Consider the following 14716-nt stretch of genomic DNA (forward strand, 5'->3'; position numbering starts at 1 on the left):
AGGCAGTAGAGATCTCCAATGCAGGGAGTACATGGGATGAGAGCACGGAGGGTGCTCTGAAGGTCCGGATCAAAGGTCTTGATCAGAGTGTTAGTTGACGGATGTGTTCTTTGGTCAGATCTGCTGGTAACTGTCTGTAGTTGTTGGTACATTTCTTTGCAGTAATCCGTTCTGTTCAGTATGACAATGGTCCCTCCTTTGCTGGTTTGATGACAACGTTGCAGTTGGTCTTGAGAGCATGGATGGCATTGCGTTATGCTTGGGTGATGTTCGGGGCTGTCTTGTGAGTGCGGTTGATGAATCTGGTGTTGACACACCTCCTGATGGTTTGGGCATACACGTCCAGTCGAGGGCAGCAGCCTTCCGGAGTCCAATTTGACTCTTTCCTCTTTGGTCGCTGCACTGAGAATCTCTGTCGGCTGTTCCTGTTCATTGGCTGTCTCATTGTGTTCGCTGTTAGCCTCTTAGGGTTTGTGGAATTCCCGCAGCCTCATTCACCCGATGAATTCCTGTGTGTCCACTGCGAGACTGATGGGGTCCATTTTGGTGGTGGGGCAGAAATTGAGCCCTCGGCTGAGAACTTCAATTTCATCTGGTTTGAAGTGTGTAGTCTGGCAAGTTAACAATGGACTTCCCTGCGGTGGTACTGTTTTCTACTGTGGTGCTGGGAGAGGCTTGGTTGCTGCTGGTGCTGATGCTGAGTTTTTCAAGTTTCCTGTTCTTGGTGTGCATATAGATGGTGTAGTTCCTTTTTCTCATCTGCTTGGTAGTGTTTTGCAGCTGGTCTGCGTCCTGAGCGCAAGTTGAGAACATGAACTCTATCTTGGTTTCCAGGTTGCAGCATCTGCTGTAGAGCTGGTGTATGAGATGGTTGAGGAGTGAGAGAGGTGCAACTGCAAAGTCTCTCAGCGTAGTCCGTGTTATAGGTTGACCTGAGTGGTTTTGTGATCTGTAGTCCTTTTGGTATCTCGTCTGCTTTTTTTTCCCCACCCTAAACACATTGAAGAAGCCATCCCCTACAGATAAGCCCTCCGTATATACAGGACCTGCTCAGGAGGATCGCAACAGACGCTGAAAGATGCCCTCATAAGAACAGGATATGGCGCTTGACTCATCGATTGACAGTTCCAATGCGCTGCAGCGAAAAACCGCACCAACCTCCTCAGAAGACAAACATGGGACACAGTGGACAGAGTATCCTTCGTCATGCAGTAATTCCCTGGACTCTTCAGCATATTATTGATGAAGACGAACATAGAACACTACAGCACAAACAGGCCCTTCGGCCCACAAGTTGCGCCGATCATATCCATACCCACCAGGCCTATCTATAACTCTCAATCCCATTAAATCCCATGTACTCATCCAGAAGTCTTTTAAAAGATCCCAGCGAGTTCGCCTCTAACAACACCGACGGCGGCCGATTCCACTCACTCACCACCCTGAGTGAGCACAACCTCAAACAGACCGTTGCCTGCAGCAAACTACCCAGCCTTCAGGAGAACAGTGACCACGACACCACACAACCCTGTCACAGCAAATCTGAGACACATGCCGGGTCATCAGCATGGATGCCATCATCTCACGTGAGAACACCATCCACCACGTACACAGCAAATACTCTTGCAACTCGGCCAACGTTGTCTACCTGATACGCTGCAGGAAAGGATGTCCCAAGGCATGGTACACTGGGGAGGCCATGCAGACGCTACAAGAACGGATAAATGAACGTAGCTCAACAATCACCAGGCAAGACTGTTCTCTTCCTTTCGGTGAGCACTTCAGCGGTCATGCGCATTTGGCCTCTGATCTTCAGGTAAGCGTTCTCCAAGGCAGCCTTCACAACACACGACAGCGCAGAGTCACTGAGCAGAGACTGATAGCCAAGTTCCGCACACGAGGACGGCCTCAACTGGGATCTTGGGCTCATGTCGCACTGTTACCCCCGTGACTTGCCTGAACTTGCAAAATCTCACTTACTGTCCTGTCTGGGAACAATACACATCTCTTTAACCTATGCTTAATGCTATCCCCACTCACATTGTCTGCACCTTGAATAGCAGATTAGCTGTAAAGACTCGCATTCTAATCAGTACCCTGTAAACTGTGTGTGACTTTATATGCCCTTCTCTGATCAGAACTTTCCACTCACTTGATGAAGGAACAGCGTTTCTGAAAGCTTGGGGGTTTACTATCAAAATAAGCCTGTTGGACTTTAACCTGGTGTTGTGAGATTTCTTACTGTGTTTACCCCAGTCCAACACCAGCATCTCCATATCATGACTACTGGAGGAAACCAGAGCACCCGAAGGAAAAACACAGACACGGGGTGAATGTGCAAACTCCACAGACAGTGACCCGAGGTTGGAACTGAACCCAGGTCCCTAGCACTGTGAAGTAGCAGTGCTAACTGCCGTGCCGCCATTGTTTAAGGGGCAAAGAATAACCCAGGAAACTGCAGACCTGTCAGCTTGACATCAATAGTGGGAAAACTGATGGAGGCCATAATACCAGATAAGGTAAATATACTGAGAAAAATAATTAATTCTCGTCAACATAGCTTTAAGGGCAGGTCATGTCTGACAAACTTAATTGCGTTCTTTGATGAGATGACACAGCCAGTGAATGGGAGAACACCGTGGGTGTTGTATATTTGGACTTTCAGAAAGCATTTGATACAGTGCCAGAAGGCAGGTTGGTTAACAAATTAGAAATGCTTGGGGTTGATGGGTCCTTGGCAGTCTCGATTAGAAGTTGGGCAAGAGATAGGAAACAGAAGGCAGGTAGAGATGGACATTTCAGACTGGAGATGAGTTGAAAGTGGTTTTCCCCATGGACAGTGTTGGGACCCTTGCTTTTTCTGATTTATGTAATTAAGTTGGAGATGACTTTTGAGGACAAAATCTCTGAATTTGCAGATGATAGTAAGCTAGGGAGAATAGTGAATTGAAGATGATGCTGAGCATTCAAAAGGGACATCGACAAGTTCGCCAAGTGGCCAGACACCAGGCAGATGAATTTCAATGCAGCAAAATGTGGAATAATTATTTCTCGCATTGAAATAATTGATCATTGTTTCCAGAGGAGCAGCTGAAGTGGTGATTCAGTAAAGAGGGCTGTAGGTAAGAGGGATTTTTTACCTTATTTGGAGTTTTTTTCCCCTAAGCCAGGAGTGTAAAACCGGAAGTGGGCCCCAGTGAAACCTGGGAAGGCTTTTTGTCCCCCCCAATAAATTTGAACATGGAGGAAACCCGAGACTCTACACTTCCAGAGTCTCCCACCCTACCCCGTCATCTAACCTAAAAAAAGACTTGGCGTGAGAGCAGGTAAGCTTTCTTTTTTTTCTTTCTTTTCGCTTATTCTTCAAACCTAAGGGGGTGAGGGAATATCAGGCTCATTGTTCAACCGGAGCAAGGTAGAGAGGGAGTAATTTGTGGCAGGAGTGCTGAGAATAAGAGATTTGTTATTTTTTAACCTTTAGAACCATAGAAAATTACAGCTCAGAAACAGGCCTCTTGCCCTTCTTGTCTGTGCCGAACCATTTTTCGCCTAGTCCCACTGACCTGCACTTGGACCATATCCCTCCACACCCCTCTCATCCATGAACCCATCCAAGTTTTTCTTAATGTTAAGCATTTACCACTTTATCCGGCAGCTCATTCCACACTCCCACCACTCTCTGCGTGAAGAATCTGCCCCCGCCAGCCCCCTAATATTCGCTTTAAACTTTTCTCCTTTCACCCTTAACCCATGCCCTCTGTTATTTTTTTAAAGTTTACTGAATTGTGGTCACTGTTCCCGAACTGCTCCTCTACTGAAACACTGACCACCTGGCCGGGCTCATTCCTCAATACCAGATCCTGTATGGTCCCTTCCCTAGTTGGATTATCTACATACTGTTTGAGGAACCCCTCCTAAATGCTCATTACAAACTCTGCCCCATTCACACCCCTAGCACTGTGAATCCCAGTCAATATAGAAATTAAAATCTCCCACCACAACAACCCTGTTACTTCTACACCTTGAGTTCTATGAGGATGTGTCTAGGGCAGTGGATAGAGGAGAACCGGTGGATGTGGTCTTTCTGGATTTTCAGAAGGCGTTTGACAAGGTACCTCACAAGAGGTTATTGCAGAAGGTCAGGGGACATGGAGTTGGGGGTAGGGTGTTAGCGTGGATAGAGGATTGGTTGTCAAATAGGAGGCAGAGAGTGGGGGTCAATGGGTGCTATTCGGATTGGCGGTTGGTGACTAGTGGGGTGCCCCAGGGGTCGGTGCTGGGGCCTCAGCTATTTACCATTTATATAGATGATCTGGAGGAGGGAACCGAGTGCAGGGTGTCGAAATTTGCTGATGACACCAAGATTGGGGGAAAGGCAAATTGTGCGGAGGGTGTGGAGAGTCTGCAGAAGGATCTAGATAGGCTGGGCGAATGGGCCAGGAAATGGCAAATGGAATTTAATGTTGGCAAGTGTGAGGTGGTCCACTTTGGTAGGAAGAATGGTAGGAAGGACTATTACTTACGTGGCGAAAAACTGCAGCAGGCGACGGTGCAGAGGGACCTCGGGGTCCTTGTGCATGAGTCGCAAAAACCCAGCTTGCAGGTGCAGCAGGTGGTCAGGAAGGCGAATGGGATGCTGGCCTTCATAGCGAGGGGGATTGAATATAAAAGTAGGGAGGCCTTGCTGCAGCTGTATAGGGCATTGGTGAGGCCGCAGCTGGAGTACTGTGTGCAGTTTTGGGCGCCGCACCTGCGCAAGGATATTTTGGCCCTGGAGGGAGTGAAGAGGAGGTTTACTAGGCTGATACCGGAGTTGAGGGGATTGAGCTATGAGGAGAGGCTGAATAAACTAGGCTTGTACTCGTTAGAGTTTAGAAGAATGAGGGGAGATCTCATTGAGACGTACAAGATGATGAATGGGATGGATAGGATAGAGGTGGAGAGACTCTTCCCGCTCAAAAACGACAGTAGGACTAGGGGGCACAGCCTCAAGATAAAGGGGAGGCGGTTTAGAACGGAGTTGAGGAGGAACTTCTTCACTCAAAGGGTGGTGAATCTCTGGAATTCTCTGCCCGTTGAAGTGGTGGAGGCTGCCTCGCTAAATATTTTTAAGAAGCGGGTTGATGGGTTCTTGATAAGAGAGGGGATTAAGGGTTATGGGGAGAGGGCGGGAAAATGGAACTGAGCCACAACAGGTCAGCCATGATCTTATTGAATGGCGGGGCAGGCTCGAAGGGCTAGATGGCCTACTCCTGCTCCTATTTCTTATGTTCTTATGTTCTTAAAACTACCTCCACATCTGTTCCTCAATCTCCCGCTGGCAGTTGGGTGGCCTATAGTAAACCCCCAACACTGGGGCTCCCACAACTCTCGCAGAGTTTTTTTCTAGACTGCGCAGGTGCCTGAAGTCAGCCAATTGTGTGTGAGATTTAAAAAGCAGGTCACACTATACAACAGGCAGCGTCAGTAGCGGGCAGCGGAGTGAGCAGGTAGCAGATTGACAGCTCAAGGGCTTTGGCTCAATGGGCTAACGCGGAAACGGGTGAGGCAGGGTAGGTTTAGTTCTTAGTTTATTTTCCTGTGGAATTTGAAGAAAAGGGGAATTATGAGTGTGATGCCAGTTTGTTGTTCTCAGTGTCAGATGCGGGAGGTCCTGGAGTCTCCTGGCCTTCCAGACGTCCATATCTGTGCCAGGTGCATTGAGCTGCGGTTCCTAAGGGACCACATTAGGGAGCTAGAGCTGCAGCTTGAGGACCTTCGTCTGGTCAGGGAGAATGAGTTACAGGCAGGTGGTCACACCGGGGCCATGGGAGGCAAGCAAGTGGGTCACGATTAGGAAGGGGAAAGGACAGGTACTGGAGAGTACCCCACTGGATGTGCCCCTTAACTAAAAGTACTCCTGTTTGAGTATTGTTGGGGGGGACAGCCTACCTGGTGGAAGCAGCAGTGGCCATGCCCCCAGCGTGGAGTTCGGCCCTGTAGCTCAGAAGAGTAAGGAAAGGAGGAGGAAAACAGTAGTGATGGGGACTCTACAGTGAGGGGGTCAGACAGGCAATTCTGTGGACGCAGTCAAGAAACTCGGATGGTAGTTTGCCTCTCTGGAGCCAGGATTCGGGATGTTTCTGATCACATCCAAGATATCCTGAAGTGGGAAGGAGAAGATCCAGAGGTCGTAGTACATATTGGTACCACTGACATAGGTAGGAAAAGGGAAGGGGTCATGAAAAGAGAATACAGGGAGTTGGGTAGAGAGTTAAGAAGGAGGAATGCAAAAGTAGTAATCCCGGGATTGCTGCCTGTGCTACGAGAAAGAGAGAGTAGGAATGGAATGAGGTGGAGGATAAATGTGCAGCTGAGGGATTGGAGCAGGGGGCAGGGATTCAGGTTCCTGGATCACTGGGATCTCTTTTGGGGCAGGTATGACAGGGGGACCAATATCCTGGCGGGGAGGTTTGCTAAGGCTACTGGGAGAGTTTCAACGAGAATGGCTGGGGGGTGGGAATCAAATTGAAGTGATTGGGAGAGAGGAGGTTTGCTCACAAATAGAGAAAGCTTATTGACAGTGTGAGGGGCAGGATAGGCAGGTGATGGAGAAGGGGAGCGCTTAGAACAAAGGTTTGAGATGTGACTGAAAAGCTTGGGCACGTAGATATTAAGAAAGAGGGCTTGTTGGAGCTTTTGAAAAGCATCAAGAAAGATAAGTCGCCAGAACCAGATGGAACGTACCCCAGGCTACTGTGGGAGGCGAGGGAGGAGATTGCTGAGCCTCTAGCAATAATCTTTGCATCATCAATGGCAAGGAGTGTTGTGAACAAAGTGGATGAGCTTAGAGCGTGGATCGCTACTTGGAAATGTGATGTGGTGGCCATTACAGAGACTTGGATGATTCAGGGACAGGGCTGGATACTTCAAGTGCCAAGTTTCAGATGTTTCAGGAGGGACAGGGAGGCAAAGAGGTAGGGGAGTGGCACTGTTAATTAAAGGTGTGTCATGGCTGCAGAAAAGATGGATGCCATGGAGGGATTGTCTATGGAGAGTCTGTGGGTGGAGGTTAGGAACAGGAAGTGGTCAATAACTTTTCTGGGTGTTTTCTACAGGCCGCCCAATGTAATAATGAGAGTTGTTGTGATGGGAGATTTTAATTTCCCAAATATCGTTTGGAATCTCCCTAGGGTAAGAGGTTTAGATGGGGAGGAGTTTGTTAGGTGTGTTCAGGAGGGTTTTTTGACACATTATGTGGATAAGCCTACAAGAGGAGAGGCTGTACTTGATTTGGTATTGGGAAATGAACCTGGACAAGTGTCAGATCTCTCAGTGGGAGAGCATTTTGGGGATAGTGATCATAATTTTATCTCCTTTACAACAGCATTGGACAGAAATAGGATCAGAGAAGTTAGAAAAGTGTTTAATTGGAGTAAGGGGAATTATTAGGCTATCAGGCAGGAAATTGGAAAGAGGTTTTCTCAGGGGAATGTACGGAAAAAATGTGGCAAATTTTCAGGGAATATTTGTCTGGAGTTCTGCATAGCAACGTTCCAATGAGACAGGGAAGTTATGGTAGGTTACAGGAACCATGGCATACAAAGGCTGTAATAAATCTTGTCAAGAAGAAAACTAAGGCTTACAAAACATTCAGGGAGCTAGGTAATGTTAGAGATCTAAAAGAGTATGCAGCTAATAGGAAGGATCTTAAGAAGGAAATTAGGAGAGCCAGAAGGGGTCATGAGAAAGTCTTGGCGGGCAGGATTAAGGAAAACCCCTAGGCATTCTACAAGAGGATAAGATGTGAAAGAATAGGACCTATCAAGTGTGATGGTGGGAAAGTTTGTATGGAACTGGAGGAAATAGCAGAGATACTTAATGAATACTTTACTTCAGTATCCACTATGGAAAAGGATCTTGGTGGTTGTAGAGCAGACTTGTAGCGGACTGAAAAGCTTGAGCATGTAGATATTCAGAAAGAGGATGTGTTGACGCTTTTGAAAAGCACCAAGTTAGATAAGTCACCGGGACCGGATAGGATGTACCCCAGGCTACTGTGGGAGGCGAGAGAGGAGATTGCTGAGCCTCTGAACTTTGCATCATCAATGGAGATGGGAGAGGTTCCAGAGGATTGTGGATGTGGTTCCTTTATTCAAGAAAGGAAGTAGAGATAGCCCTGGAAATTATAGACCAGTGAGTCTAACCTCAGTGGTTGGTAAGTTGATGGAGAAGATCCTGACAGGCAGGATTTATGAACATTTGGAGAAGTGTAATATGATTAAGAATAGTCAGCATGGTTTTGTCAAAGGCAGATCGTGCCTTTCAAGCCTGACTGAATTTTTTGAGTATGTGACTAAACATATTGATCAAGGAAGAGCAGCAGATGTAGTATATATGGACTTCAACAAGGCATTTGATAAGATTCCCCAGCAAGGCTTATTGAGAAAGTGAGGGGGAATGAGATCCAAGGGGACATTGCTTTGTGGATTCAGAACTGGCTTGCCCACAGAAGGCAAAGAGTGGTTGTGGATGGGTCATATTCTGCGTGGAGGTCGGTCACCAGTGGAGTGCCCCAGGGATCTGTTCTGGGACCCTCACTCTTTGTGATTTTTATAAATGACCTGGGTGAGGAAGTGGAGGGATGGGTTGGGAAGTTTGCTGATGACACAAAGGTTGGAGGTGTTGTGGATAGTGTGGAGGGATGTCAGAAGTTGCAGGAGACACTGATAGGATGCAAGACTGGGCAGAGAAGTGGCAGGTGGACTTCAAACTGGATAAGTGTGAAGTGGTTCATTTTGGCAGGTCAAATTGGATGGCAGAATATAATATTAATGGTAGGACTCTTGGCAGTGTGGAAGATCAGAAGGATCTTGGGGTCTTAGTTCATAGGAAGCTCAAAGCAGCTGTGCAGGTTGAAGCTGTGGCTAAGAAGGCGTATGGTGTACTGGCCTTCATCAATTGAGGAACTGAGCTCTGGAGTCGAGAGATAATGCTGCAGCTTTATAGGACCCTGGTCAGACCCCACTTGGAGTACTGTGCTCAGTTCTGGTCGCCTCATTACAGGGAGGATGTGGGAGCTATTGAAAGGGTGCAGAGAAGATTTACAAGGATGTTGCCTGGATTGGGGAGCGTGCCTTATGAGGATAGGTTGAGGGAGCTCGGCCTTTTCTCCTCAGAGAGACGAAGGATGAGAGGTGACCTGATAGAGGTGTATAAGATGTTGAGAGGTATTGATCGAGTGGATTCTCAGAGGCTTTTTCCCAGGGCTGAAATGGTTGCCTCAAGAGGACACAGGTTTAAGGTGCTGGGGAGTAGGTACAGAGTAAATGTCAGGGGTAAGTTTTTCACTCAGAGGGTGGTGGGTGCATGGAATGGGCTGCCAGCAACGGTGGAGGAGGCGGATTCAACAGGGTCTTTTAAGAGACTTTTAGATAAGTATATGGAACTTAGTAAGGTAGAGGGTTATAGGTAAGCCTAGTAATCTCTAAGGTAGGGACATGTTCGGCACAACTTTGTGGGCCGAAGGGCCTGTATTGTGCTGCAGTTTTTCTATGTTTCCATAATGCATGTTGGTAGAAGAAACATGAGGAGACAATCCAAGCTCAATGGTACAACTTTTGAGGGGAGTGCAGGTGCAGAGGAACCTCAGGATTCAAGAGCAGAATTCTCTGAAGGTGGCCAGGCAAGTTAATAAGGCTGATAGGATTCTTGGGTTTATAACTAGAGGCATAGAATATAAAAGCAAGGAAGTGATGTTCAACCTCTGCAAATCATCAATCAGATTACATTTGGAACTATGTTCAGTTACGGGCACCTTATTTAAGGAAAAATGTTAAAACCCTAGAAAGAGTGCAAGGGAGATTTATTAGAACGACACCTGGAATGAGGAATGTGAGATAAAAGGAAATAATAGAGAAATTTGGCTCATTCTCCTTTGAGCAGAGAAGATCAAGAGATCACCTTATTGCGGTGTTCAAGATTATGAACAATTCTGACAGGGTATTTCAGTGACTATGGTTTGCAATTTCAAGATGGCCAGCAAGAGAGCTAGGAGTGAGATGAGGAGAAACTTCTTTACTCGGTTGTTGGGATTTGGAATGTGCTGCCTGGGAGACTGGCGGAGGTGGATTCCATTGGAGATTTAAAAGGAAACTGGATACATACATGAAACTGATTAATTTATAGAGCCACGGTGATGGAGCTGGAGAATGGGATTACATAAGAAATAGGAGGAGTAGGCCATCTAGCCCTTCGAGCCTGCCCCGCCATTCAACAAGATCATGGCTGATCTGAAGTGGCTCAGTTCCACTTTCCCGCTTTCTCCCCATAACCCTTAATTCCCTTGCCTACCAAAAACCTATCTACCCGCGTCTTAAATATATTTAGCGAGGCAGCCTCCACCACTTCAACGGGCAGAGAATTCCAGAGATTCACCACCCTTTGAGTGAAGAAGTTCCTCCTCAACTCCGTTCTAAACTGCCCCCCCCCCCCCCGCCATCTTGAGGCTGTGCCCTCTACTCCTGCTGTCCTTTCTGAGAGGGAAGAACCTCTCCACCTCTACCCTATCCATCCCTTTCATCATCTTATATGTCTCAATGAGATCCCCCCTCATCCTTCTAAACTCTAATGAGTACAAGCCCCGTCTATTAGCTGGTGGCTCTTTCAATAACTGGCGCAGATATGATGGGCTGAATGGCCTCCCTCTGTGCTGGAAAATTCTACGATTCTAAGTGCGAGAAACAATTTAAAATTGTTTTATCTTTAATCCTTAACAATAATTTTAAAACCAAAAAAAGAGAAAACTAGATGATCAGAACCAATAGCAAAAGAAAGAGTGCAGTAAAGAATCTTTAAAGACAACATTGAACCGTCAGTTGACAAAGTGTAAGGGATAAAAACACAAGTTCTAACAACTATTTTGCATCCGTAATTAGTAAAGGAAGTGGCAGGGGGAAATTAATCCTGACAGGTTGAGAAGGACAAGCCACACGATAAAAGCAAATTACTACAGGTGCTGGAATCTCAAACCAAAAGAGAAAATGCTGGAAAATCTCAGCACTCTGACAGCATCCGTAAGGAGAGAAAATAGCTGACGTTTCAAGTACAGATGGCCTCTCATCAAAACACCTGGTCACCTGGACTTGAAACGTCAGCTATTTTCTCTCCTTACGGATGCTGTCAGACTGCTGAGATTTTCCAACATTTTCTCTTTCAGTTTCAAGCCATATACTAAATAAAAGGAAAATCTTAAATAAATTTGAAAAGCAAAGGATGAGATACAAAATCAACATCCAAGATTTAATGAAGCTGGGAGAACTCGCTTCATGGCTGTCAGACCCTGGAATTCACTTCTAAGGTTAGGAGTTACAGCAGAAACGGTGTCAACACCCAAGATTAGATTGGATAGCTACAAGAAATGGAAGGAGCCGAAGGTGATACAGGAATAGATAGTCAAATTCAGACTATTTGATTATGGAGGACAAACAGTGATCAGTTGGGCTGAATGACCTCTTTCCATGTGGTAACCTTGAGCCAAAGGCAAATCTTGGCCCCGTTTGCCTCGAATTTACATCTAAAAGGAACAAAAACTCCTCTCCTAATAATACAAATGCATTTATATTCAGAAACCTTGGTCCAAACTGTGGACAACTTTGTTTTCTAAGGTTAGATTTCCAACAGCTGACATCTTGGACAATCAACAACACTCAGTTGGAAGAATGAAACAGATCTATTTACTGTAAGAAAAGCAGGTATCAGTTCCATTTCATCTTTCACAACTGTAGATAAATAAAGAAAGCAGGCACTTACCTCAAAGAACTCATCATAATGTTCCTGCATTTCAACATCACCAACAGCACCTAACAAGAGACACAAATTGGCAAGCTTCATATGTCACACTTAACATCAAACCCGACACCATAACAAAGCTGCAGTATCCGACTGACCTTATACAAATCAAACCGAACACACAAAACTCGGAAATACACTCTTCCACCATATAGACTGAAACACAAGCCTTTTTCACCCTAGTATACTCCAAATATAGCTTGGTGTTTAAAGCCTTTCCGCACCCGTCTGAGCAGGATATTACAACTCTCATTACAGACACCGAATCGATATTTAGCGGACAGATTTTCCGCCCCACTAAAATGAAAACGGGCAGCGCAGCTCAGATTAATTTTACAATTCAGGATATTCAAAAATGCCAATTCAATATTAAATAATGGGCAAATAAATGCCAGGCTTCAACGGCATTCAGTGTGAGATTCTCAATGCCAGGTGATCTATAGCTGATTGCCCCATGACACAGGAAACATTTGGTTTGAAATTCATCAATACAGATCTCCAAAAATTTGACAGTGTGCGCCACAGTTCATGTTCCAGTGGAGGAGGGGGGTGGGCAGAAAGGAGGCGCCCCTTCCTGCAAGGGTGGAGGGGGGGGTGCCCAGACAGTATTGTCACTGTTTTTGCTTATGTGGGAAGTTGGGAAATATTTGTCGCTGTCTGTGTGGCAATATTCTGAGCATGTCAGTTTTCCTACTTCTACAGGTGTGGAGTTATTGTTGGGCTAATCAATAATGCAGATATTGGTGACAACCTATCCCTTCTCCGTCACAGATTCCCTTCTAGTCTCCTGTAAGATCAGATAACATTATCCGAGTGCAGCTCAAAATAAGACATTGCTTTGTCTCTAAACTCCAGCTACAAGTGTCAGCAGACAATGACCACTCAGGACTCTACAACCTGTTTTTGCAAACATCGGAATGGGGACAGGCAATGACACAAACACACCGAGATTTCTGAATTAAAGAACTTACGCCAAAGTAATATAAACGACAATGGAAACATAGAATAGAAGCCTACTACACAAGACCAGTTTGTGTTTAATCTGCACCTTTATGATGCAATGGGACATTATCCATCCAATTAATACAAGTCATGCCAAACTGAAATGGACCTGGTCAATCGAGGACACTGCAGCTTCTGTATTCATTACCCACTGATCACATTCTGCCTACAATCATTAGATTTCACATTCCGGATGGATCCAAGTCAAGTCCAGGCCAGTTTAGTTATTGTTTGTCTCCTCGCCCTTGTATCAATCTTTGGCAGAAAGGTAATCTGATCTAAGCCTTAGTCAAGCTGAGCTTCCTAACAAAGAACAGTGAGGATGTCCTTTCTGCTTAGTGAAGGGAGTAGGCCCATTGCCAAAAGCCAACTGCCTTTCCCAGCCCCTGTCAAGGCCAAAACCCTCAGCAAAGGAATTGTGGCCGCAAAATGCACATCTCTTCATTCCACGGGATTTAGCACCACTCGCTCCTGGAGGCTTACGCTGACAAATTGGAGATGATTTTGCCTCAACCTTGACTTTTTTTGGCACACAGCAGTAATTTTCATTTACATCTTCTCAGGAATGGATTTTAGTTACATATGTCTTTCCCGTAATCTTTAAATTGCTATCCCACAGTCAAAAAGCTTCAAGGATTGGGCATTAACTTTCCTGGATAGAGATTTGAGTAAGGGACCCTGTATGAAAAACAGACCTCAGAAACCTTCCCAGCCAGCATGTTTATGCATTCAGCATTTCAGTCCACCAAGATCCCAGACACTGAGCTGGGCCTTTTTATGGTGGGTACAGAACAGCTTTGCAGAAAGTGCCCAGATCTGTACTTCTTGGAAACACTGAAAAAGGACCTTTCACATTTATTGGTAACTCCTTGTTTGAGCCATTGAAGAATCAAGCCTGACCTTTAGTGAGCCAGTGCACCATAAACAGTGAACAAGGTGTAATTTATCTGATCCTTGATTTTCTGTCTAGTGCAAAAGCGCAATTCGACAGTTCATAAAACATACAAAAAAGGATGAGACACTCTGGCTCCATGTCAACTTGGCAGAGCTACCACAAAGATCTGCCCTCTGGGGGATAATTTGCCAAATTGCAAGAGGAATTCAAACTCAGTTCAATGAAACAATAAAAGCCAGTCTCCGTAATGATGACCAGGCAGCTATCAGATTGCCCTAGAAATCTGCCTGTTTCACTCATGTCTTTCTGGTGACTAAATCTGCTGCTCTTACCCAACCTGATCTAGATTCCAGACTTGCAGCAATTTGGCTGGCTCTTAACCGCCCTCTGAAATGGCCTGGTGAGCTACGAGATTGTACGCAAGGCAGTGGCTCACCACTTCACCACCATAAGGACAATCAGAAATGAGTAACAGATGATGGCCTTACATCCCATGAATGATTAAAATTGAATGGAATGATTCATGTGATATCGTACACTGAGGCTGCTCCACTATTCAATATGATCATGGCCAATCCCAGCTTCAAATCCACTTTCCCACTAACTCTCCATATCACCAGTGAACCTACTAAGGGAGCAAAATATCTCCCAATGCTTCCATGGAATGCCAACAAAAACAAAAGATTTAAGAGCACAAAACAACAATAATTCAATTATGCTACGCACACATTACCAGGGACCTGACTAATTGTTATTCAAACTCAAGCTACGATCAGCAAGAGTTTCAGCTCATCTTTCTGTTAGTGTTACTGTGGTTTGAGAATCTCATCCTTTGATTTCCTAGACCCACAATATCTGTGCTGTGGTTGAACACAACCAAGTTGCACTCAACACAAGAAAACAAGAAGCAGATCTGTTCTGGTTTTGTTATTTATATTGGGAAATAAACCTTGGAAAGAATGAGATCTGTGTTGTACCCAAGTGTGGTAC

General features: G+C 45.6%; 1 protein-coding gene across 3 annotated transcripts in view; it reads right to left on the reverse strand.

The window, feature by feature from the left end:
* Positions 1–14716, reverse strand: part of u2af1 (U2 small nuclear RNA auxiliary factor 1) — a 93939-nt gene that overhangs the window by 63521 nt on the left and 15702 nt on the right. For all 3 annotated transcript variants that reach the window (XM_080182550.1, XM_080182549.1, XM_080182552.1), the window contains exon 4: positions 11791–11840. In XM_080182550.1, coding sequence (XP_080038676.1) covers positions 11791–11840 — 50 coding nt within the window. The remainder of the gene's footprint in view (positions 1–11790; positions 11841–14716) is intronic.

This window comes from Carcharhinus amblyrhynchos, unplaced genomic scaffold (assembly GCF_965287045.1).
Source record: "Carcharhinus amblyrhynchos unplaced genomic scaffold, sCarAmb.v2.hapA scaffold_65, whole genome shotgun sequence".
In the NCBI taxonomy this organism is placed as follows: Eukaryota; Metazoa; Chordata; class Chondrichthyes; order Carcharhiniformes; family Carcharhinidae; genus Carcharhinus; species Carcharhinus amblyrhynchos.